At 38.8% G+C, this 23218-nt stretch overlaps 4 protein-coding genes across 8 annotated transcripts; 1 reads left to right on the top strand and 3 right to left on the bottom strand.

Moving 5' to 3' along the window:
• Positions 1-135: 135 nt before the first annotated feature.
• Positions 136-5483, bottom strand: polr3c (polymerase (RNA) III (DNA directed) polypeptide C). Of its 3 annotated transcripts, none has more exons than XM_056763159.1 (16): positions 5429-5483; positions 4998-5068; positions 4250-4396; positions 3891-4155; positions 3505-3708; positions 2496-2575; positions 2290-2391; positions 2000-2092; positions 1821-1901; positions 1665-1716; positions 1358-1418; positions 1136-1286; positions 902-1003; positions 763-812; positions 538-687; positions 136-440 (listed from the first exon to the last, which is right to left on the bottom strand). In XM_056763159.1, exons 3-16 carry the CDS (start codon positions 4394-4396, stop codon positions 359-361), a joined length of 1620 nt encoding a protein of 539 aa, XP_056619137.1. In that variant the 5' UTR covers positions 4998-5068; positions 5429-5483; the 3' UTR covers positions 136-358. The 3 variants fall into 3 exon arrangements, with proteins under 3 accessions (XP_056619137.1, XP_056619136.1, XP_056619138.1); XM_056763158.1 differs by having other exon boundaries at positions 5005-5068; XM_056763160.1 differs by having other exon boundaries at positions 5005-5068; positions 5416-5446.
• Positions 5484-5950: 467 nt separating this feature from the next.
• Positions 5951-12218, top strand: rnf115a (ring finger protein 115a). Its single transcript, XM_056763499.1, has 9 exons — positions 5951-6081; positions 7154-7212; positions 7411-7465; positions 7608-7879; positions 8178-8246; positions 8915-8987; positions 9084-9177; positions 9296-9411; positions 11367-12218. The coding sequence occupies exons 1-9, from the start codon at positions 6004-6006 to the stop codon at positions 11484-11486; spliced, it is 936 nt and encodes a 311-aa protein (XP_056619477.1). The 5' UTR covers positions 5951-6003; the 3' UTR covers positions 11487-12218.
• Positions 12219-12634: 416 nt separating this feature from the next.
• On the bottom strand, positions 12635-17244 carry gba (glucosidase, beta, acid). The gene is made up of 10 exons (XM_056762465.1): positions 16935-17244; positions 16632-16829; positions 16298-16444; positions 15970-16103; positions 14951-15123; positions 14576-14813; positions 14251-14475; positions 13986-14149; positions 13544-13660; positions 12635-13023 (listed from the first exon to the last, which is right to left on the bottom strand). Exons 1-10 carry the CDS (start codon positions 16981-16983, stop codon positions 12918-12920), a joined length of 1551 nt encoding a protein of 516 aa, XP_056618443.1. The 5' UTR covers positions 16984-17244; the 3' UTR covers positions 12635-12917.
• Positions 17245-17388: 144 nt separating this feature from the next.
• dap3 (death associated protein 3) lies at positions 17389-23196 on the bottom strand. 3 transcript variants are annotated; one of them, XM_056762468.1, is made up of 13 exons: positions 22895-23196; positions 21590-21631; positions 21353-21478; positions 21012-21113; positions 20781-20889; positions 20574-20666; positions 20366-20496; positions 20175-20255; positions 19836-19997; positions 19631-19690; positions 19453-19542; positions 17924-18041; positions 17389-17590 (listed from the first exon to the last, which is right to left on the bottom strand). In XM_056762468.1, the coding sequence occupies exons 2-13, from the start codon at positions 21626-21628 to the stop codon at positions 17505-17507; spliced, it is 1197 nt and encodes a 398-aa protein (XP_056618446.1). In that variant the 5' UTR covers positions 21629-21631; positions 22895-23196; the 3' UTR covers positions 17389-17504. The 3 variants fall into 3 exon arrangements, with proteins under 3 accessions (XP_056618446.1, XP_056618449.1, XP_056618445.1); XM_056762471.1 differs by having other exon boundaries at positions 22925-23196; XM_056762467.1 differs by lacking the exon at positions 22895-23196 and adding an exon at positions 21908-22864.
• Positions 23197-23218: the final 22 nt, after the last annotated feature.

Below are 23218 nucleotides of genomic sequence, written 5' to 3'. Positions count from 1 at the left end.
AAGCAGTTTATTAACAATTAGTTTATTTAATTATTTTTCTTGTTAGAAATCTCAACCTCATATCTGTTTTTAAGGTCATTGCACAGGTTGTAAATTGTTTTTGCTTTTTTGCCATATATAAATAAAACAAATAGATAAAACTAAATTGGATCTTTATTTAACCCACTGCAAAATAAAACTACACAATCCTCTCAGTGTTAACATCAGTGTCCACTTTCACTTGTCTATACAAAAGGATCGACCTCTCCCTGCTTTAAAGGAACAATTCAACCCTTTTATCTCAGGTTCACTTCTGGATTCATGTTTATCAAACATAAACGTGTTTATTTAAACAAGCCTGCATTTATCTAAATATCGCTCATCGTGAGGACTTTGTGGATTTGATGTAGGATTCGATAAGAAATATGGTCTCATCCACCTGGTTTTCACTGGAATCCAACCTGCCAGAACAAAGAAATAAGACAGAGGAATGATGTAACGTTAACATGAATCCTGTGAGTTATACTGGTGTGTGGAGTGGAGTTTGTGGTGCAGTACTTGTTGATGTGGTGCCGTAGAGACTCGAGCTGTTGTCTCTCCGGAGCTGTGATCATCTCCTCCACCTCTGTCAGCTGCTCGGCCTCGGCCCCGGTGGCTTGCAGCGATGCCAGAATGGCCTCAATTCGCTGAGACTTTTCCAAAAGTCGCCTGTCAATCAATGAACAATTTAAATCAATGATCTGAGAATTAAAAAAAAATCATATTCAAAAAAGAGGTACTTGCTTGTTCTCTTTGGTCTCGTACAGCCTTCTCTCGATCAGGTTTCCAACTGTCTGTATGAAGTCCACACACACAATAGGTGCATTACATCACATTTTATTCACACTGGACATTTAAGTTTATGTTCGTGTGAGCTTTGTACCTTATAACAGTGTTGAAGCAGTAATCTGGCTGTTGGCAGCTGATTCACAGTGTACAGATAGAAGGTACGAGAGGGGGCGTGGTCTGGTGTCTTTGGGATTTCCTGCATATTATTAAGAGACAAATAAATAGACAACGGAGTTATTTTTTTTAAATATAAACCTATATATTGTGTGTATGCGGGACTCAACCAATCACATGCCCTGTGATAAAGAGAAACCTAGAGAACTCGTACTTGTAGCTGGACCAAATTCTCAGACAGAAGTTTGTACAGCATGTCTTTGGCCTCTTTGGCTGGAACCATGGCGAAATCCTCCACCTGCTTCTGCTCAAGGTGTCGTTTCCGTAGCAACAGACGAAAGATGCGGGCAGAACGGGAACCAAACCTGACACAAAGCATTGCTAAATAATGACACAAACTTAGCAAAGAACAAAGATGAACACAAACCCTACTCACCTCTCCTGGACCACAGACTCCAGAGAGGCTCTGGCCAGGTTAGCCAGTGCACGATGCAAATCTTACCACAGAGTCAAGAATCAACCATTCCATTATTTTTTCTCCTCTACTTTATCAAATAAAATAATTACAGAAATGCTTTGTCCAGCTTGGGCCAGAAATGACACCTGTTGGTGACAATGAGGCCACTTTGTTTGCTCCTTTTTTACATGAAACATAATTCTGAGATAAATGATTTGCATGCACATTAGGCATGGAAAACTTCCCCTTGTCTTTTAGGTGGTTCGTATTTATTTCCAAAGGATACTGACAACAAACATTCCTCCTCCACTGTCCCCCGTTCTCCCAACAAATTCCATCTGGACGATTGAACAAAATGAAAAAAGGGGGAGAAATAATGAAGGACTTGAATAAACATCTGTTATGAAGTTGCATGTATTTGTGTGTATACATGTACACATACCGGATCATCAACAAGGAGAGTGAGATATTGGTCTAAAATCGGCCTGGCGATGTTGTAAGTGGAGGGAAGAGATCGGAAAATCTAACAGAAAAAGGAAGCACCATCAAATGATAGCGGTACATAAACCTACATCTAATAAACAAAAAATCTGCAAAAAAAAATGCATGCATGTCTGTTACCTCATTGCCTGAAAGAGCTTGAGTGAACGCAGCATTAGCAGGCGTGGTTACCTCGCTCATTCGTAACATGGTTCGAACTATCTCACTGCTGGTCTACAGGGGAAGAAGAGAATTTTAGGCGAAACAGACCTACTTTCTCCTGTACTATTATTTCCCTTGAGTAGAAAACCTAAATGTGAAAATCCAGAACGTGAAAATCCAGGACATTCAGTCCCAGACACATCAGTCCATAGCCCAAAATTATCTCACAGCACATCAGAATAAGGTTGTTGTAGGAATCCTGTAGTCACCTGATCAAGTTTACTGACAACAGCACTAATGATGGCCTGATCCCTGAAGTGCAGGTGAAACCGTTCGAAATTCACCTGCCAGTAGATCCCTTCATCGCCAGACTGCATATGGTGAGAAGGAACGGATAAATTGACAGTTTTAGACATTAAATGCTTCAGTAATAAACATGAGAATCTGCCTGATGTCATTATCTCCACTGACATACCTCACTGTTGTCCGTCTTGGCTTTCTTTGCAGTGCTCTGGTCAGCATCACCATCATCACTGCGTCTCCGTTTCCCCTTCCCTGAGAAAACATAAGATATTTTAAAACTGTGAAGTAAAACAAATGCAAATGAAGGTAGCAGGATTTTCAGGTCTTATAAATGTAGTGCTTGTTTTATTTTTACTGTGTCATAGGGGTGGTTTCCCGGACAGGGCTTAAGCCTAGTCCCAGACTAATTGAAATGTTAGAGTTGTCTTGTTCTAAAAAAATTCACTGGGATGTCTTAAAATATATCGGTGCATTTGTTTTGTCTCAAAATGGATACTATTTTTTGTAAAATATGCTTTTTAAAAATTACTTCCATATTCTAGTTTAACTAAGGCCTAGTCCTGGCTTAAAGGGGACATATGGCGCGAACATGTGTTTTTCTGTGTCTTTGGTGTGTTATAAGCTGCCCATGCATGTATTAGACACGTAAAATTGCAAAAATGTAAAAGCAAAAGCTCACCCAGACCTGCGTGAAACGCCTCGTTTAACCACACCGCCGCAAATCTACGTCAGTTCGTGGTATGATTTGACTAAGACTGCCCAAATGTATACGCAAGTAAGGTAAGCGTACCTCTCAGTAAAATTTCTTTGGAAACAAACTATAATATTCTTTTTAGCGATGTCATATGACCCCTTTAAAGTAATCCTTGATTTTAAATCCCTTAAATTTGATGGCCTTGATGTCACATCAATATAAAATTTTGTTTCAAATATTGTAATGTTATCATAATCGTGTGACATTTCATGACACCAGTATTGTGTTTACCCCTATTTCCCAAGAGTTTTTAAAGAAATGATTTGTAGGCACAAGCTATAAATCGTAATTTTCTATGGAAAACTAAATTTGAAATATTAAAGCAAAAGCTTTCAGATCAAAAGGTCTTAAAGATTATGAGAAACCGAAAGTCTTATATTTCACTTATACTGTATAGTGTCATCCACCTCTGTCTGAAGTAACTCACCACTGATATTGATGTAAGGAAGTTTGTAGCAGTCTGGGTTGGTCTCTGGTTGGATGGGCTCCGTTACAGAAGGAGGGTTAGAGTCAGCTCCACCCGAAGTTGAAGATCCTGCTGGGGTCATCGGGGGAGACCGCTGCAAAAAGTGAGTCTCCACCAAGCGGGAAAATGCAGTGACAACCTCACTGTAGTCCATACACTGGCCCTCTGGTGCGACAAGTGTTTGAAACATTAAAGTGTTTTAAAACATAAATAGAAATTTCAGACTTCTTAATCTTCTGTTCCTTTCATCCATGTTATTTCTTCACGATGACATTTATTTACGTTCTGTTATGTATAAATAAACAAACAGTATTGCAAGCTTCCTGTGTATTATACATATGATTTACCTGGCATATTGTGGGTGAGTCTGTCTGCAACAGTACTGACTGTATTGCTCATAGTCATCTGACCTCTCTGCAGTATCTCCTCAACAATAAGCTCCCCGGTGTCTCCGTAAAGACTCTTGGCTGTGTAGATGTAGCGTGGATAACGGAGCATGTGCAGAACTTTCTCACAGCAGATCTGGTATTCCACGGGTGCCCCTGGACCACGACGCCCTGTACAAAACGTACACATCCCTTGCTGCACCAGCACACACACAGACTTCTTGACCTAGTAGAAATTTGTGTTGAAGAGGAAAACGGAAATGTAGAAATGGAAAATATTTGATGTCTTATCGGGATAAGGGGGACTTATATGTGCTCACCAAGTCAAGAGGAAGTTTGGTCTCTTGAACAAGAGCTCGTAGGTTCAGATTGCCACTGCGGAGGAGATGAGTGCCCACTTTCTCCACCACCTCTCCAAAGTGCTCCTGCAGCAGCAGCCCACACAGACGTTCCTCCTGTGCGGTCATCTGCCGAAAGAAGAAAATAAACTTAACAAACAATAAATATGGTTCCAAAAAGGAATATATATCTCATTAATTTTTACCATTATTCCTCCTAAAATAAGGCGCATACAAAATGTTGTGATGCTGTGGTTCATTTTGGTGCTGGTTGGTTTGGTTTATGACATTAGTTTATTGAGTTTTTTTCTTTTTTTAATTCATACATATAAACAGGAAAAAAAAATCTGGAACAAAAAATAACCGCAACGGCTGTCAAAATGTACAATTTTTGCAAGGTCCAATTATAATAGCATTTTTACAACCTACTAAGACTTAAAATTTTATTCAAATTAATAAAGTGTATTTGAACTTATTGAGGATTTTTAGGGGTCAGTTTTTGACCATTGACCATGGTTCTACAGCTATTGTTACTCAAGTTAAATCATAACACATTAAATATGGGATCTTATAAAAACTGTGTAATAAGCTTTCAGACGCTTTCTGTAATTTTTAATGAGGTTGGCACCAACTTCTCACAGTTATTGTATCTATCTAGGTATAATATTGAACATACCTAACGTTACTTTTTATTTTTTATAATTGAGGAATTCATTCTAAATGTACTTACTATTTACCTTTTGCTGAAAAGCTGGATACACCAACTAAAGAGATTCCTCAGCACTTAATATTGTTTTATGCCTGTAATAAATAACCAGAAAGCATTCACCCAGAGGAAGAAAAAGCGGATCCTCTGAAAATGTACATCATACATTTCTTTACAAGCTGTAGCTTATTCACTATCTTGCCTAACATCAAAGAGAAATACAGTAAGATCACAAGCAATGACGTTACACCTACTATTAAATATTTTTTCTGGGTAACAACATTCACACAACCTCACACAGGGACGTATAATGTGTATTTGTCTGGTCTTTTTTAAAACAAATCATACACCCCACACATTTCTACGACTGCACACACAGAAGCACGTGCAAAAAGATGAAACTATATCATAAATAGAGTTATACTGAAGAGCTTGGGTTAACTTTGAAATCTCACATGTGTCGCCAAATCGTTGTATGACCATCTGCATTGAAGAGTTTCCGTGGTTTGGTCACGTGACTGTCAGGTCTAGTGACGTCCATTATACAAACAAATCGTCGTTTTTGAATCAGTTCTTTTGATTCAGTTGAAGCGATTCGCACATCATCAAACAGTTTTTATGTGTCAAACAAAGCTGTTTACCGCCGAGTGCTTAAAAACTGTGTGATGATTGAAAACACATACAAAGCGATATTAAACTGATTTTTTGGTGCCATAACTAAATGTTATTTCGCCCCATATTCTCAATACATGGTATTAACGTAGTTCTCCAAGCAGAGGAAATATCGTAGTCCAATGCAATCTTCTTCTTCTTAGTTTGTTTATAACTGCGTCTTGCAACCACCAATGCAATAAGTGAATATTCTTAAATGATTCTTTGAACAGACAGATTGCAAGGAACTGGCTCAGTGAATCGATTCTCTAAAACGAATCGAGCATCGCAGAGCTCGTGTTAGAGCGGAGCACCTCCCTCTGCAGTGGGCGGAGCGAGGGCCAGCGCTGCTGCTGTTTGGGACAGTTTCACGGAAAATATGGCGGAGGCTGCGGCGATTCCTCCGCATCGCTTCTTCTGTCACTGTTGTAGGGGTGAAGTAAGCCCTAAACTGCCGGTGAGTTCGCCTCGGTGGTAACGCGTCGTCTGTTCGTTGTCGCGGGTTTCTCCAGTTCTGTCGTTGGTTTCTTTGGTTCAGCTGTTGTGCTAAAGTTAGCATGTTAGCTCGCAGCAGTTTATCAGCCTGATGTGGGTGAAGGGCCCCTCTGTGTCTTGTTGTTTGTGTAAATACTCGCTAAAATACGTGTCTTTATCGTTGTCTTATGGAGGGTTATGCTCGTTCAGGTAGAATATGAAAGAGATGTTTTCTTCACCCTAAACGCTAACAGTCATTCAATAGTCGAGTGAACGTCTTGTGTTTGAAGATGTTTTTTGGATAAACGACGACTTTTTGTATTTGTAAAACACATTCACCTGTCATACGCCATATTGTTTTATATTGTTACCATATAGAAATGTATTAAAATGTGTATTTTTCTAATGTGTCTGAGACAACCAAGTCGAAAAAGCGAAAGCGAAATGTTCCTGTTTTGAGTAATAGTGAAATATATTGTCGCATTTATGTGTGTTTCTGATATATGTGAATGACAGTGTTCATTTCAGCACTTGTTTTCCATTGTGTCATTAAGTCAATCCCCAAGTTGGCCAAAAGAACATGAGTTGTGTGTAATCCTTTGTTTACAACCCATTTATCCCTGTAAACACCTGTTTGTGTTGCTAAACAGAGACATAAGACAACCCTTTATTGTTAAACAGGTTCTTACCTAAAGTGTAAACAGTGTGACAAAATAGCCTTGCACATGGTACTACCTGTCAAGCACTCATTTTCCTGCTTTAGTTATACACTCATATGTTTACCTGACTTGACCTCTGCAAATCTGAGCAAAAAATACGGAAGCAATCTCACTTGCATCGGCTTGCATGTGGTGTGATCCATAATGGAGGGAGTGCCTCTGCCCTACAAATCATTTTGTTTTAAAATTCAAATGACTGTTCTGGTGCTATGCAAATGTGTGTGATCTTTACAAAAACACTTATGTTAGTTGTTTGTTTGTTTACAGTTTTGTGGAAGTGGGATCAACAGTGTAATATTGTTTTGTTTTTAATGTATTGTATTTCATTGTGTTTAGGAGTATGTATGTCCTAGATGTGACTCTGGCTTTATTGAGGAGGTTACAGAAGACTCAAGGTGAGCTTTTTACTGTTGCTGCACTTCCTCATTCATTGTATCTTATGGCATGTTGCAACTCCTGCACTGCTAGACGGTGGATCTTTAAGTATCTTGTAGTAAATGGGCATTTTGAAGCTGTACTATAATGGATGTTGATAAGTATGATGAACCATTGTAGTTCCAGATCTGACATGAATGTGATTATTTTCCCCTCAGTCTGCTGGACAGTAGTTCAAATAACTTCGATGACACAGCTTCACATTTTGCTGAGGTATGTGGACCCATGCACCTGCGTAACCATTTACATACATAAGTCTTAATGTAACAGGTAGAAATAGAGTAGGGTCTAATTTGATTGTACTGCTCCTTCTCATCTTTACATATCTTTGTCTTTCCCACCCTTCTTTCTGTAGCTATGGCAGTTGTTGTTTGTGGAGAGGCCTTCGTTCAGTCTAGATCTAGAAAGTCCTGACTCAGAGCGGATACCGGGAGGTGGTAGTAGCCCTGGAAGTCTTGGAGCGGGGTCATTTGGCCGTAACATGCCAGGCGGGCTTGGTGGGCCCCTGGGGGACCCTTTAGGTGGAGGGGAACACTGGGGTCCTAGTCGTCCTCCACGCCTGCAGAGTCAAAGGAGGTTCCGATCCAGAGGGACCAGTCGACCGGATCGCTCTCCTGCCATTGAAGGGTAGGTTCCTCCTTAACACACAGTTTCACTTTGTTGTGCTTGTTTATACCATTTTTGATTCATGTTGTATTATTATTACATTAATGTATTATATTATTTATTTACTTGAATATTCTGAAGCGGTTCAACTAATTTAACTTACTGGTTATAGGTTGATTTATAAATGTTATTTGGCAGCTATTGTGCAAGTATGTGATTCAGCTGATGTATAAAGTACTTCATGAAATGTCAACAAGAAATGAAGGAATCCACCAGCACCAGTGTCAGTTGCTCACTAATGTGTCCTCTCGCCTTTCAGAATAGTACAGCAGTTTCTCGCAGGTCTTTTTGCCAATTCAGGAGTACCAGGATCTCCTCCACTCTCATGGTAAATAAAAGTATCCTCTTTTTTGACCTGAATTGGGCTATGTGATTATTACTAGGACTGTGAGTGTATTAAAAAATAATTTGAATTTGCAGACATTTGTTCTCCTTTAAAAGTGTAATCCTAATCCAGTTTCATTATTTCAGTTCCTTACTAAGTGAAGAAAACGTCTTACTAAGTGAAGACGTTTTATTTACACAGTTTTATTAATGTGTTGATATCATTAGTAATACTTTTCTCTCATAGTGTCACCTATATAGTTACTTACAGTATAGATTTTTTGAGCTTCAATAATTATTTATAATTGTCAATAGTTTAAAGGAGAAATGTGGAGATTTCAGCGGCATCTAGTGTTGAGGTTGCGAATTGCAAACAGCGTCTCACTCTACCGCTACCCCTTTCTTTCGAAGCACTTTGACGGCTGTCACAGGACAAACATGTTGTCAACTTTTCGCTTCTTTGTCAAAGGAGATATTGTATTTACAAAACTTGCTCTGTAGAGCAGTTTTTCCGTTTAGGGCTACTGTATAAACAAAATGGTGAGTTCCATGCAAGGGAACCCGCCGTGCATGTTGATGGAAATTGTATATATATAACAACATTAAATGTGTCTCAGTCAATCTCGTAAATTCATATATTAACTCATCTTGATATTTGTGTTTGTGTGTCAGGACAGGCATGTTGCACTCAAACCCAGGGGACTACGCCTGGGGACAGGGGGGTCTGGATGCAGTCATCACACAGGTAGTTGAACAGAGGACTGATCATTCACAGGTGGATGTTACCAGTTCTATGCTTATACATATAAATGCTGATAATGTGTTTGTTTCTCTCATACAGTTATTGGGTCAGATTGAGAACACAGGTCCCCCTCCTGCTGAGAAAGAGAAAATTTCCTCCCTTCCCACCATCATCATCACTCAGGAACAGGCTGGTTAGTCTCTCCTGATTTTCTTTTGCTACTAGTCTGAGGATAAATTCCAATTCATTTATGGCATCGCTCATCTACTGAAATTACGTTATTCTCACCCTTTGCTTATTGACTATTCTAGACTGCAATATGGAGTGCCCTGTATGTAAGGAAGACTACATGGTCGGCGAGCCAGTCAGGCAGCTGCCCTGTAACCACATCTTCCATAGCGACTGTATCGTGCCCTGGCTTGAAATGGTAGGAGAAACATTGTAGTTAATGTAAGAGAGAATAGCTCTGTTTACACCTGTTAATAACTTTTCTCTGAAGATGTCTGATCACAAGTGGTCTGTTCACCTGGAGATTTGTCTATGTAGGTGTGTTATTGCATGCGGATAAAGTCTGATAAAATCTTATCACAAAATCCTTTGAACATTCACACTTGTGCTTAGCTTTGACCACTTGTGATGTGATTTGCCGAAATTGATTCTAATAGCATCTCTCCATGGGTTAATGAGTGAAGACTTCAAAAAATAATATAAATATTAAGTGCTTTTAAAGAAAGGATTTATTATTTTTGTGCAAACATCTGATATTGACCAGAGTAAATTTATATACATTTTTACATTTGGCAGACGCTTTTATCAAAAGCGACTTATTCATTTTGTTTCTATGAAATTGTTTAAAATATCAGAATCAGAAAGAGCTTTATTGCCAAGTATTTTTGCACATACAAGGAATTTTGTTTGGTGACAGGAGCATCCAGTACACAGAAACAGTAACAACAGTACACAGAGACCATAACACAATAGAATATAATAATAAAATATTTGAAAATGTTTACATTTTTTGTTTATTTGCAATATACCGATACATTTTAATTAATGATATAAGCTCAAAATTGACTTGAGCTAAATATACACTTGACGTTACATGAAAATATTACCACAATAATTAGCACCACAGAAAGTATAAAAAACTGAAATGTATAAATATTAGTGGTGGGCCGTTAACGCCGTTAACGCCGTTAACGCAGTGAGACTTTTATCGCGCGATAAAAAAAATGACGGCGTTAATCTATTCTCAAAGTTGGGTTGGGAGCTGGGTCTATACTACGCAAGCTATGATGACTTTCACCTTGATATTTTAGCGCGGATGTATACCAGCTTAACTGCACTGTACGGGGCGAGAATGAGATTTTTCAACTCGCGTGATTCGCGTCATTCGCGGAAGCAGAAGCCGCCTCATCATCTCATAACCAGGGCTTCATTCGCGTGATTCGCGCAGCAAGTAGGTCTATTGGCTCTTTGCATTAACATATAAATCACTCGCGCTTGACACGCCATTCGCGTTTGGTCTGAACACAACATAACGTTACTGTGAAATTACCGCATCAAACGTGACGTGCTAACATGGATGCAGCTATGAAGCCGCCGGGTTTGCTTCAGGGAATATTAATTTTTAAGAAGCATCCCAATAGAAACATCGACAAGACTAAGGTTGTTTGCACCTTGTGCAATGCGGAATTGGTTTTTAAAAAAAAATAAACTTTCTCTCAACAGGTAGTGGTCTAACTTTAGTTGAAACCAGTAACTTTGTATTGAGATCTAATGTATTATGGCTCCTGTATGACATATCGCTTGTTGCTCCCTCACTCTTTGTAAGTTGCTTTGGATAAAAGCGTCTGTTAAATGACTAAATGTAAATGTACTGTAGGAGCTCTTCCAGTCTCAAGTACCAACTAAACACAAAGCATCCCTTAGCTAATGCGGAAGTAAACACAAGTTCATCTTATTGAACATAATTTAATTTTCATCACCAATTATCATAGTAGAACAGCTTTCTCAAGCAGTTTGTGATGCATTTTGGAAACAGGAGATGAGCCCCTGGTCTAATGCGCCACCAGGCTTGAGAAACCCGTTCTCAAAGACTTACTTTTAGTCATTATTTGGGTAGCACACATATTCTGAATGCCTTCGGCAGAATTCAAATGAGCCATTTTAATCTAGATTAATCTAGATTAATTCCAAAATTAATCTAGATTAATCTAGATTAAAAAAATTAATCTATGCCCACCACTAATAAATATATTAACTTACCATGTTTTATTTCAGATGTAGCCTTGGAAGTCTGTGTAGGCTGTAAAGAGCGTGGGTTTGGGAAGAATCATGATGGGTCACTAATATTAATTTCTCTCTTCTTTGTCCCTGAAGCACGACACGTGTCCTGTGTGCAGGAAGAGCCTGAATGAAGATGAAAACGACACTCATTCCCCATCAGAGCCTTCCTCTCTAAACACTGATCCCCGCACACCAGAGAGATGGTCCTTCTGAGACACACATACACGTCCACCCGTCTCAGCCGTGCTTTGTGGCCCGCTGTTTGTCTATTTTTTTTCTCCCTCTCGTTTGTCCATTCTTTCTTATCATCCCACCATACATGACTATGGTTTGTTTACTACTTTTGTCTAACGCAGCCTTCTCAGTTGCGTCTGATGTATCCCGCTGTATTTTGGTGTCTGTCCAATATTCTCCAAAGTTTATTTTTACAGCGTTTTGCCTAGAATACCCTTTTCCCGTTCCTTCCCTGAATGAACAAACAATGTAAGATGAGGGTAGAGTCAGGCTATGGCAGATCAGCCCTCCACTTGTATTAAGATTGTACGGTGTTATGTTTCCCATAGAGACAAACTGTACTCCCTGGATAGCACCTCTTATCATTCAATGTGAATTCTTGTTGGGATGGGTTGCCGTGTTTTCGCGGTTTATGAAAGCCACTTTATTCCCCATTTCTCACATACTTTATTATTTACTCCACCAGGTCATAAGGTTTAGTAATTGTTTGCTTTCTTCCCTTCACCTCGGATGTGTAAATGTCACAAACCCATCGGCCTCATTCTGTTGTTTAATTGCTGTAGACCAATTTCTTTTCACTCTCATTTCTATTGCAATGTTTTTTTCTAATGTAAATAATTTTAGTTGGAAAACTCATGTAAGGAAGACAAAAAAAACCATTGAAAATGATGATGAATTGCTAAATATTAAAGTATATATAAATATATATTATATGATGTGTATGACCATGATGTATTAATAATAAAACAGGATTAAATCCAGGAAATATGTTGATCTTGCTGTGACATTAGGTTACCAGTATTGGTTGTATTAATGCAAATGCATTCAGACATTCTTATGTACAGTCAGACTGTAATTTTGCTACACAAACCCTTACAGGGGGATCAAGATCCTGCCGCTAAGAGGAAGACAGTGACAGGGTGACTAGATCATCACATTTAACACAAATGAAAATTATTTTTTGATTTGATATCAAGCACTTTGTTTAAATATGTGAAACATAGTTAATGTAGCCTAAATGTAGAGGAATATCCGACCAATGGATTGCACAATTGACCAATCAGAATAGAGTGTTTCAAAGCGCTGTATAATACACTCCTCATAGAAATATTTACAGAACAAATATCTGTGAACAGTTTTTTTTATTGTTAATTGCACGTAGCTCCAGTACAAGTTTGATTATGAAATGTCAGCAAGACTGTAAGTTATGAGATACTCCTTTCAACGTAATTGGCTAAAACAAAATCGAAATATTTTTTAAATATCCATAAATTAAAAAAGGAAATTGACACTTTTTACTGTCAAAGTCATTAATCAATGTTTCACTTCTGGTTGCTATAATCATACAGTCATTTTAAATGTCAACTCTTTAAGGTGCATTTACAGATAATCAATAGTGTTGGCTTGCATTCATTGTCTGTTCCACAGCAGTGAGATAATGGAGTGAGATGGAGCGGTTGATGCCAAAAAGCCCAATGTTTGATCCCAGACCTCAAACTGCGTGTCCTCTTCAGACCTGCCGAGATTCAGAAACATTTGGTATCAAACACTTATAACATAATCGCCCCATAACAACCAGTTGAGCCTGTAAGATAACCACACTTATTACACGGGTCATTTGAATGCTTGATTCTGATTGGCCAGTCTCTACATTCCAGTCTCGCTCAAAACTAATAACACCCTGAAACCCGGATGCTGCAAATCCTTTTGAGAAGGGCAGTTTAATATTACACGAAAAGGTATTATAAATATTATTTTAATAACATATGATATTATATTTACAAATGATTAAACCAATTTGCCTGTGTGTGATGTGTGAACATCGTTTCTCACTTTAAATCCGATACTAAACGGCTGTTCCTCGCAGAAGGTCTGCATTCAGTAAAAATGTGCTAATGAAATATTTCAAATTCACATTTTATGTCCAGTTCTTTTCTCATGTGGCAAGTAGCCGTTTAATTAATGGGATACTGTACAAGTAGCGGGTTTTTATCGCGAAATACTGACTAGCTGTACATTATCCCTTACATTCTTACCTGTTAAGAATAATCAACACTGCTGAACCATCAGGTCTGATATAAGCAGAAAGTTCCAGTACAGTGCTCTGACTAATGGACACGCCCACTCTCTGTGACCCCTCCCACAGGAACTTGCTGTTGGGTTTAAAGGGAATGAAAGTTACCTCGACAGAACATATGATGATAATGCAACAATTTCAAAGATGTTTGTTTCTGTTTAGCATTTTTTTTAAATGCTTTGCATTATATAACTAGAGTCAAAGAAGAACAGCATAGTTGTACACAACCAGTTATAACTACATAAAAGCAAAGTGCATACTATAAAGTTAGTGATTAAATTCCAGCACTAAACGTCTATGCCATTGAAAGCTTCTTCCACTCACTAGATGTAGTCTTAATACAATTTCATTAAAGAGCTTTAAACAGAAAGCATTAAGACTGTGCCCTAAATGAATCTTACCTGAAATGGGCCATGCTGTAGAAGGTGGGCTGCTTGTAGAAGACATCTTTACTCTGGTCAACAATGATAGGACTGTCCACAAAATTCTTCACCCAGTTTGGCCCACCACCCTGATCAAGAGCCAAGTTCCAGTCTGTCCAGCCTGTTACATAGTTATTCAGGTCCTATGCAAGAGATAAGACAAAATCTTATTTAAATATGTTAATTTTATAATGTGATTTCAAATCATTCAGTTACCCCTGAAATATATAACATCATCAAGTACCTGTATGATGTCATGTGCATAGTCCTCTGCTCTGTCCCAGCTGCCCAGACGCACACCCCGATCCGCTGGATTCCATCCAGAGCATGCCTCTGTTGCAAACAGGAAGTACTCTGGGTAGAGGTGGTGTGTGGTTCCCAGGGTGATGTCAGGAGGTGCGATACGGTCAAAGTACCAGTGAACGCCAATGCCGTGGACATAGCGTGCTGCGTGGACATCACTCAGAACCTTAAACAGGGAGTACAAAAAAACTTTGTGTTCGTGAACAAAAAAACTTCGTCTTCGTGAACATTAACATTCTTTTCATTTGAACATTCTCACTAGTTACCACTTTGGCCCAGTGCGGAAGCAGAAGTCGTTGATCATCCAGAATCATCAGACGGATGCTGGCAAATGCTGAGGAATGAAGCACCGGACCCAGATCTAGGGCGATCCAGTCACGCTGTGTCTCCGGAGTAAATCCCAAAGCCTGAAAGCTGTAATTCGTCATTTGGCCCGCGGTGGGCTCGTTCCCTGACGTCAACCCCCAGAAGGAAAGATTATACTTCCCATACTCCTCAAGAAATCTGCAAGACAGGAAAAGACACTAAGACGCCTTGTTGCTACAATTAAATAAAGTGTTGTACCTGTGATCAGGTTTACAAAGCAGATCTAATGAGTTATTCATGTTTAGATGCAAATTAAATTAGGCTCCTCAATATACCTGATATAGTACTGAGCCCAGGTCTTGTGCTCTTTGCCTCCTGGCTTTCCTTTGAGGGAGCCCTTTCCAGTTAGTGCACCATTTGTTTTTAGCCAGGCAGGGGCGCTCCAGGCACTAGCAAAGAGAGACAGAGGCCTGGCAGAGAGAGACTGGGCTCGTTGCAGCAGGGGAATCTGGATTCGGATTAAATAAATTACAACATGATTTTGAAGAAGACTGCTTAAATATACAGATGTTGTCTGTTTTTTTTAACATATTTGTGCAATAGTGGCTGTTAAAGGGATAGTTCACCCAAAAATGAAAATTGTTTCATTTACTCACCCTCATGTCATTTAAAATCCTGTATACATTTTTATCTTCTGCAGAACACAAAAGAAAATAGTTTGAAGGATGTTGGTAACCACATTTACATTTACATTTAGTCATTTGGCAGACGCTTTTATCCAAAGCGACTTACAGTGCACTTATTACAGGGACAATCCCCCTGGAGCAACATGGAGTAAAGCGTCTTGTTCAAGGACACACTGGTGGTGGCTGCTGGGATCGAACCAGCAACCTTTGATTTACCAGTTCAGTGGTTTAACCCACTAGACCACCATCTCCACACAACATCGGCCCCCATTGACTTTCATTGTATGGACACAAAACCACAGAGATATTTCTCAAAATATCTCATGTTTTCCACAACAACAAAAAATCATGCAGGTTTGAAATGACATGAGGGTGAGTAAATAATGAAAGAATTTTAATTTTGGGTGAACTACGCCTTTAATACTAGCTAACTGAATACAGCAGCACAATATACAAGGTATACCTTATGTTTCACATTGTAAATGCATGACAAATCGAGTGCATTACATGGTAGGATAAAACATTGCATGCAGTAAACTTTGCAGTATATTGAACCTTTTTAAACTTTTTGACAATGTTCCATCATCTCTTAATGCATACAGAAAATTCACCTGCTTTATAGTGTACATACTAAGCATTGTTAGTAAGTGAAATCTTGTGGGCCATACCTTCATGTGAATGTCTTCTTTACTCAGTCTGAAATCCTGGAGCTCATAGTCTCCTGGCGTGTCAGCATATGTGTAGAGGCGAGTTGAGAAATCACAGCTCGCCATAGGCACTCTCACAAAACTGTACTCTATACCTGTAACAGAATGTAGTTTATGTATGACAGCACTTAGTTTAAAACCTGTATTCAAATGATTTAAGGCATGTTATACTATAGGACACATGCTTATTATGTCAGTCACCTACAAATTCCATTCTGTTTCCTTTCAACAACAATTTTTTTATTTTTCATCCATCATTTTCACTTTCTAAGATCTCTGTTTCTCTCACCATCTTGGGAGAAATATTGTGTGAGCAGCTGGTCCTGAGCTCGAGGAGATAGGGAGAGGATGTTCATGGCTGCTGCGTCTGTCATGGCTCCCCCGAATCCTTTAATGCGCTGATACTTCTGATTGGGATTCAGAATAATTCTGAGAGCTGAGATTCAGGAGAGACAGAAATAAAGGGGATGGGTATCAAGTGAATACTCAGCAGTGCTACTTAAAACCTTTAATAAAGTTTAAAAAATTACTTGCACTTTTTAATTCCCAGTCCAATAGTCAATTATCATATATTTTTTTTCAGTATTTTTTCATTTTAAATCCTTTCTTTTCAGACCACTCACCTGTTCCTGTGCTATTCTTCTGCAGATGGCCTTGACTCTTCAGTAGTCTGCTGCCTGCTTTACTGCTGACAAATGACAAAAACTGCCCCCGATCTGGCAACCCAACCCGGCCAATTGAGTCACAGTATGTCGCATTGCACTCGCACACGACCGAACCATGACCAAAGGTAAGTGCTTGACAATCTCTGCTATTGTCAGCTACACAGATGAGAAACAAACATGCAGAAGAATACAAGTCAGTCAGTTTAACAGACGAACTGGTATTTGATCATATACAATCCTACAGTAACGTAATAAACATACCACTTAGAATGTTGATCACTCCAATGAGCAAAAGAGCTGTTTCTCTCATTCTGTCAATGAGATGTCACTTGTCCTTCTGCTACATGTAAACAACTAACAACGTTTCTTTTCCATATGTGATGACTATTTATTCCTTATAAGGTAACCTCGTTCGGCGCATTTATAGCAACGGATATAAAACTATAATTCAATTATATACTTTTTTCTTTCGTCGTTTTCAGCAGCTTCGCGTGTACTTCAGCATACTGTTTTTGTGCTGTCAACTGTCAATCACGGGACATGCTGTTGAGTTCCGGGTTCTCAGGCAGAATGAGGTCACATGACCATTACCTCCGTCACGTGACCTCTCAAAGGCCGCTTCTTTCCTTCTTTAAAGCAAAGCCATTGCGAAATGTTTTTTCAAGTATCAAATTAAACATGTAGGATTGTTTGTAAGTGAAATCAATGCTGAAGATGGTTTTTAAATATTTATTATGAAATTTGCTTACAATAGTTTATTGAGGAATTCAGTTCATATGATTTACAGGTGTGTATGAGAGAGAGAGAGAGAGAGAGAGAGAGAGCTTTGCATTACAAAAAGGCACACAATCGTTCCAGGATGGATGGATTTTTGTTGCTGAGAAAGATGAGTTCTTTCTTTCCTTCCTCAGTTTGACCTGGTAAATCAAAAACATTGGAAACAGTTTACTCATTCAGCCTTAAATTATGTCAGAATTACCATGTTTACATAACAGGTGTAAGCACTGACATTTTATTGGTCATAATTAAATTGGGAATGCTGACAGTACAATTATGTTTGCCTATATTTTGTGTACAGTTCACTATTCATCTGGTAGATAAGACATCAGGCATGTACATCATTTCATTTTGACACTGAAGAAGCTTCCGATCTTTGCTGGGGGTGAAAACAACTTATTTAGGTCACTATTTCATTGTGACCTAAATACCTTGAAAGAACATCACATTGTAAACACAACTTTCAAACTTACTGTGTGGATGCTGCAGCCAGTTGCGGTCTAAATAGTACAGGTAACAGCTCTCAAACTCCTTCTCATTGTAGGTGGAAACAGAAATGGGAACAAAAGGTTCCATATGATCAAATCCCTCCTGAATGAAAGAAATAGAGGCGGAGACAGAAACAGAGGGAGAGAAGTTGTAAATACACTAAGCCCTTTTAACAAATTTAGACAATACATCTCTTTACAATGTTCCAGTCAAACAGCCATGTTAGAGACTTTTTAACAATAGATTGTGAGGCATTTGCAAAATTGTAATAGCAACAGAAAATACACAAAGCTCTGTTAACTTTTGGGAATGCCTCTGTAGTTTAATACAGGGCTTCTTTGAACTTTTTCATGCCAAGGACCCCCAAATATGATTACACATTTGCAAGGGATTGCCTTTCTTTCGCTTACGTCCTTTGTTGTACTTTTTTTATTTGCTGAGAGGTTGATAAATTATTTAGTATTTTGCGTATTGACTATTGTACTGGCCTTCTTGCTGGAGTCTCTAAAACCTCCATTGTCAAACTACAATATGTACAAACTCGGCTGCTAGAAATCTGTCTGGACCCAGGTTTGGCAATCATTTTTCTCTTGTTTAGGGGTCTTTACACTTGTTCCCTGTCATGCATAAAACGCTTTGCATGACCTGGCTCCTCAGTAACTGTCTGATCTGTTATTGGTAACAAGTTGTGGAGAGTAACGAATTACAAATACTCCAATTACTATAATTGAGTAGTTTTTTTTTTTTTACATCAAGTGCTCTGCCCTTATAAGCGAGTAGGGAACATATGCGATTGGAATGCATGAGAAGCAGTTTCGCAAACTGTGCAATTCCATTTATAATGTTGTAGATAAAGTTCAGTTTCTTGCACTTATTGCATTTATTAATAATTATTCTTAATTCATTAAATAACACCGCCTAAAAAGTAATGAGTAACTAGTACTCAGAGTAGTTTTTTAGAAGAGCATCTTTTACTTTTACTCAATTACTTTTTTAACACCAGTACTTTTACTTGAAATTGAGTACAATTTCAGAAATGTAACAGTACATATACTTAAGTACAAATTTTGAGTACTCTTTCCACCACTATTACACACCATGTCGAAATCTGGATTCTTCTCAGTGGGGTCTTTACTTGTTCCAAAGACAAAGCTTCGCTCCATTCTCCTCACATACTCCTAAGGCCTGGAACTCTCTCCCGGCTGACAATTTCACTAGCGACTTTTAAATCTCTTCTTAAAACGTTTTATTTTAGGATTGATTTTACTACATTGTATTATTTATTTTTTTGTCTTGTTTTACAAAGTGTTGTCATTGTTTTGTTTTACCTGCTGAGAAGCGCTTTGGGAAAGCGCAATAAAAGTATTATTATTATTATTCAGTAGAAGTTTTGCTGTCTTTTGTTTCTCAAAAAAATTCGGAGGATCCCGTAGAACATTCTGGAGCCCCCTGGGGCTCCCTGGACCTCAGTTTAAAACCCCCTAGGCAAATAAAAACCCTGTGGGCCACCGACCTGTCCTAGGAGCTCTGTAGGGAGGTAAGCAGATCGTGGCATGTAAAGGGACCCAGTCTGAGACAAAGCTGTGAGAATGGCACCTCCAGTCTGTGACAAATCAAGCGAATGAATTATCAGTGAGCAACTTGTTTTGAATGAAACCTGAAGTATGATAGCTAGTATGAGCTTCTTTTACCCAATCGTTTTTTAACATCTTCCTCAGATTATGAATCAGAGTCAGTTCCTCTGGCTCACACTGTAGAAAAGAAATAGATAAACAGATGTCAAACTAATTGAAGTTGTACTTAAAACAAACTACAATATCTCATGACAGAATACAATTTTTTTTTTTGCTTTTTCTATGTACAGATATTTACATATAGAAATTTACAACTACATACCACAGTCCTGTCCTCCTTCTTGAGAGATGTTTTGCCCCACAAAGCATTCACACCATCCACCGCCACAGCGAGTTTAAAGGCCCCCTCTTCCCCTGCCTGAAGCCTCAGCTCCCGAAGCACTGCCCCCACCACATCGCTACTGCTTTTAACTCGATTTACACCCTGTTTGAAAAAAATATTAACAAACTATTAATAAAGCCTAACAAAGGAGACATGGCCAACAGATATGGATCAAATAAAAGATAATACTAAGAAGGACCAAGAGAAACGTAACAGTTACTTTGAATTTTACTTAAATACTTAAAATAATATTTTAATGTGATGAATAATAAAACTCACCTGATCAACAAGCTCCCCTAGAGGTCGCCCTTCCTCTGTACTTTCTCTCTTTGTCCACACATAACGCTGAGTTGTCTTTATCTGTCCAATAGAGATCAATGATAGATCAAAATACCAATTAAAGTAGGCTACCTCCAAAGGTCTCAGCAATCACATCAAATTGGTCTTACAATAACCACATCTAGTTGTACCTTGGGTAAAAAGCGCTCGTTGGTCATTTTGAAGTTCTTCAGCCAATGGGATGCCTGGAGTGGCTGGTCAAAGCGTGAAGGCCGTGAAGAAGAGGGAAGCAGCTCTTTGCAGTTCTTCACCCACAGATGTGCTATAGTAACAAAAAACGTAATCAGACTCCAGACTTTTCATCATCTTGTATATTTGATGCGGTTCAGCGCAGCTCACCATCAGGTACATGTAGGATCAGCCAGCCCTGAGTGTAGCAGTAATGCAGGGCATGACACAATGACATGGTCTTTCCAGAACCAGGCAGTCCATCTAATGGAAATGTTTAAGGATACTAACACACATATTCTATAGTCAAACATAATGCAAAAAAAAAAACCCATAAAGCTCACTGGATAAAGAAACACGGTGACTATGTGAGGATACAGAGTACATAACGCAGGGGAGCCTTGCTGTAATCTGCTTTTTTAAGGTATGAGATGAGCTCCAGTGTGGGGTGCCTCACCATCACACAGCCTTCATTAAATGTCTTTATCTGGAACGAGCACACACAAATATGCAAACATCAGATTTCCAAGTAGCACAAAAGTCATCACAAAAGCAGTTCCTTGCTACTCTAGACATTGGATTTTTAAAAGCAGTTCTGCACTGTTGTACCTGCAACTGGTAACGGGGAGGCAGTCCATGAGGGAAGAGTGTGTGGATGTGAGTCGGAGGGAGGGTGTAGTATTGACCAGCTTGTTTTTCCGAGTGGCATGCCTGAGAAAGGAAGGATAGATGGTTGGCGACGAGCAATATCGAGTCAACAGAGTATCATATTTTACATATACACAATTTGGGACAAATGCTACACAATGGCCAAAGTGATCAGACAGGTTGTTACTATAACACTATGGCAGGATGCTTAGGGTTATATGTGATATGGTATATTAATGTGATATTTGTTGATGGGTGATATTGTCCATAATAAAACAACATGTTCAGCTTTGAAGTCATACTGGATCTTGCTCTGATGTTCTGAATACTGAGAGGAGATTTGGTTCTGCTAATGCCGTCTCCACAGCAACTGCCTCCAATTGCAGTCCACTGCTACTTATGTGGAGCTGTCTAAACTTCTGTGTTACCTGGTAATAAAAAGCATTAAATTAAATATGTCCTGTAAAATGTTCTAACTTGCTTCAATGATAAAAAAGCTTTTATGTCCTGAACCATATAGCAAACGCAAGGACACTTACTGTTCGACGCAATCGCGAGGAAAGTTTGTGCAGATTCATGTTCTGAAAGGCAAAAAGCAATATAGTATTATTGACAATTATAATTACGTTACACAATGTGACAGTTCTCCTGGCATGACAAAGTATGTGGACGGGTAACAAAATGTAGATAGTACCGCTGGTTAATTCAGCAAAAAATGAAACTTCCAGTTCCTACTAAGGGTCATGCTGAAAGAGATCTGGGATCGAGCGTAATGTAGCATATGCATGAGGAAAGACGTGTCTACCATCATGATGCACACAACAACGCAGCAAAACTGACAAATAACAGTAACTTACCATTAAAAGTCAGCCGATGTGTAGATAGACAACGACTCACACTAGGGTGACATGCAAAGCGATAACCACACAGTCCTTGCTAATCTGTCCTACCGTGCTGTCATAACCCACGGTCGATGGAGGTCGCCATCATTGTTTGAAAACAGGAAATGACGCCAACGCGTAAATGTGTAAGTACGACAGCTAAAAAAAGATGACAACAGAGCGCCTTCCAAACAGCAAGTACTATGGTGAACAAAATGATAAACATATATTCAACCCCGTTATTTTGAGCATTTCTTCTCAAACATCCAACGCTTGAAGACTTTCAGGACATCACGTTTGTAACGCACCTAAAATAGCGGGTGCATAGTGACTTTAATGTGTCATATTTGATTTTATTAAAACTGATTTTGTCCTCTAGTTTGTTATGTTGTTACATTCAGGTTCCGTTTACAATGGGATTATTAGAAACCATTTTATGTATACAAATCTTATCCCACACTGAAACAAACCATTTTAATTTTTGTTGTGTGGATGCTTACTTTCCCTCACGTTTCGCCTCGATAACTCGAAAGCTTTGTTTTCACGTATGTAATAATACAATAATATAAATAATAACCTTTAGCTACTACCGTACGCTTTAATGCTTTGAATATATCTTATATAACTTGAGTTGTTTGTCTAGTATGATTGCACCACCTATTTGTCACGACCAGTAGCGCGTATTTGTTTATTATTATGTCGCATATTGCAATATTACGATGCAAGTATTTAGAGATATAGGCTACAGAATAGCTGTTTAGTGGTAGACATCGGATTACATTTTCCAGGCAAACTGGGCACGAGATTTTCTGATTGTCAGTGCACAAAATGTCAAAAGATAAAAAAAAGAAATTAATAAAATAAAACGCATTAAATAAAAAAATAAAAAAACTTTTCAACGTAATGGCGCAGGCTAATAAGGCATTCCATTTAACTTACATCATTTAAATGTGGACCACTTACGGTATATTTGATATGTCTTCTAATACCCACATGGTTTAATCTTCATCATTACTTTGATCTGGTCTTTGAATGTGTCGATAAAACAGCATCCGCTAGGGTGATGAATGCGGTCGGCCCGATATGCGTCTGTTTACATTTCGCCTTCCTCGTGTTATTGGTGGGTAAATTTAGCTCAAGTTGAGGGCATTAGCCCAGTAACCGAGCATACAGCATGGTCATCCCTCTCATCCGTCTTCCCTCATCGGTTAAGTTGACTTGTGGCTATTTGGGTACACAATGCACGACCATGCTTTTGATGTAAAACAACTGCGCAAGAAACGAAGA

The sequence above is a fragment of the Triplophysa dalaica genome, chromosome 12, assembly GCF_015846415.1.
Source record: "Triplophysa dalaica isolate WHDGS20190420 chromosome 12, ASM1584641v1, whole genome shotgun sequence".
NCBI classification, from domain to species: Eukaryota; Metazoa; Chordata; class Actinopteri; order Cypriniformes; family Nemacheilidae; genus Triplophysa; species Triplophysa dalaica.
Note: the sequence above shows the minus strand (reverse complement) of the source record. Positions and strands in the feature narration are given on the sequence as shown.

Coding starts and splice junctions, on each gene's coding strand:
- polr3c (XM_056763159.1), bottom strand. CDS start 4,396: ATGACCGCACAGGAGGAACGTCTGTGTGGGCTGCTGCTGCAGGAGCAC. Junction 4,156..4,249: donor CCAAACTTCCTCTTGACTTG/GTGAGCACATAT, acceptor AATTTCTACTAG/GTCAAGAAGTCTGTGTGTGT. Junction 2,093..2,289: donor TTGTCAGTAAACTTGATCAG/GTGACTACAGGA, acceptor CTTCCCCTGTAG/ACCAGCAGTGAGATAGTTCG.
- rnf115a (XM_056763499.1), top strand. CDS start 6,004: ATGGCGGAGGCTGCGGCGATTCCTCCGCATCGCTTCTTCTGTCACTGT. Junction 6,082..7,153: donor AAGTAAGCCCTAAACTGCCG/GTGAGTTCGCCT, acceptor CATTGTGTTTAG/GAGTATGTATGTCCTAGATG. Junction 9,178..9,295: donor CATCACTCAGGAACAGGCTG/GTTAGTCTCTCC, acceptor TGACTATTCTAG/ACTGCAATATGGAGTGCCCT.
- dap3 (XM_056762467.1), bottom strand. Junction 20,256..20,365: donor ACGAGCGCTTTTTACCCAAG/GTACAACTAGAT, acceptor TCTATTGGACAG/ATAAAGACAACTCAGCGTTA. Junction 17,591..17,923: donor CTGGCTGCAGCATCCACACA/GTAAGTTTGAAA, acceptor TTGATTTACCAG/GTCAAACTGAGGAAGGAAAG.
- gba (XM_056762465.1), bottom strand. CDS start 16,983: ATGAGAGAAACAGCTCTTTTGCTCATTGGAGTGATCAACATTCTAAGT. Junction 16,830..16,934: donor AGTGATCAACATTCTAAGTG/GTATGTTTATTA, acceptor TCATCTGTGTAG/CTGACAATAGCAGAGATTGT. Junction 13,661..13,985: donor TACAGCATGGCCCATTTCAG/GTAAGATTCATT, acceptor TAAACCCAACAG/CAAGTTCCTGTGGGAGGGGT.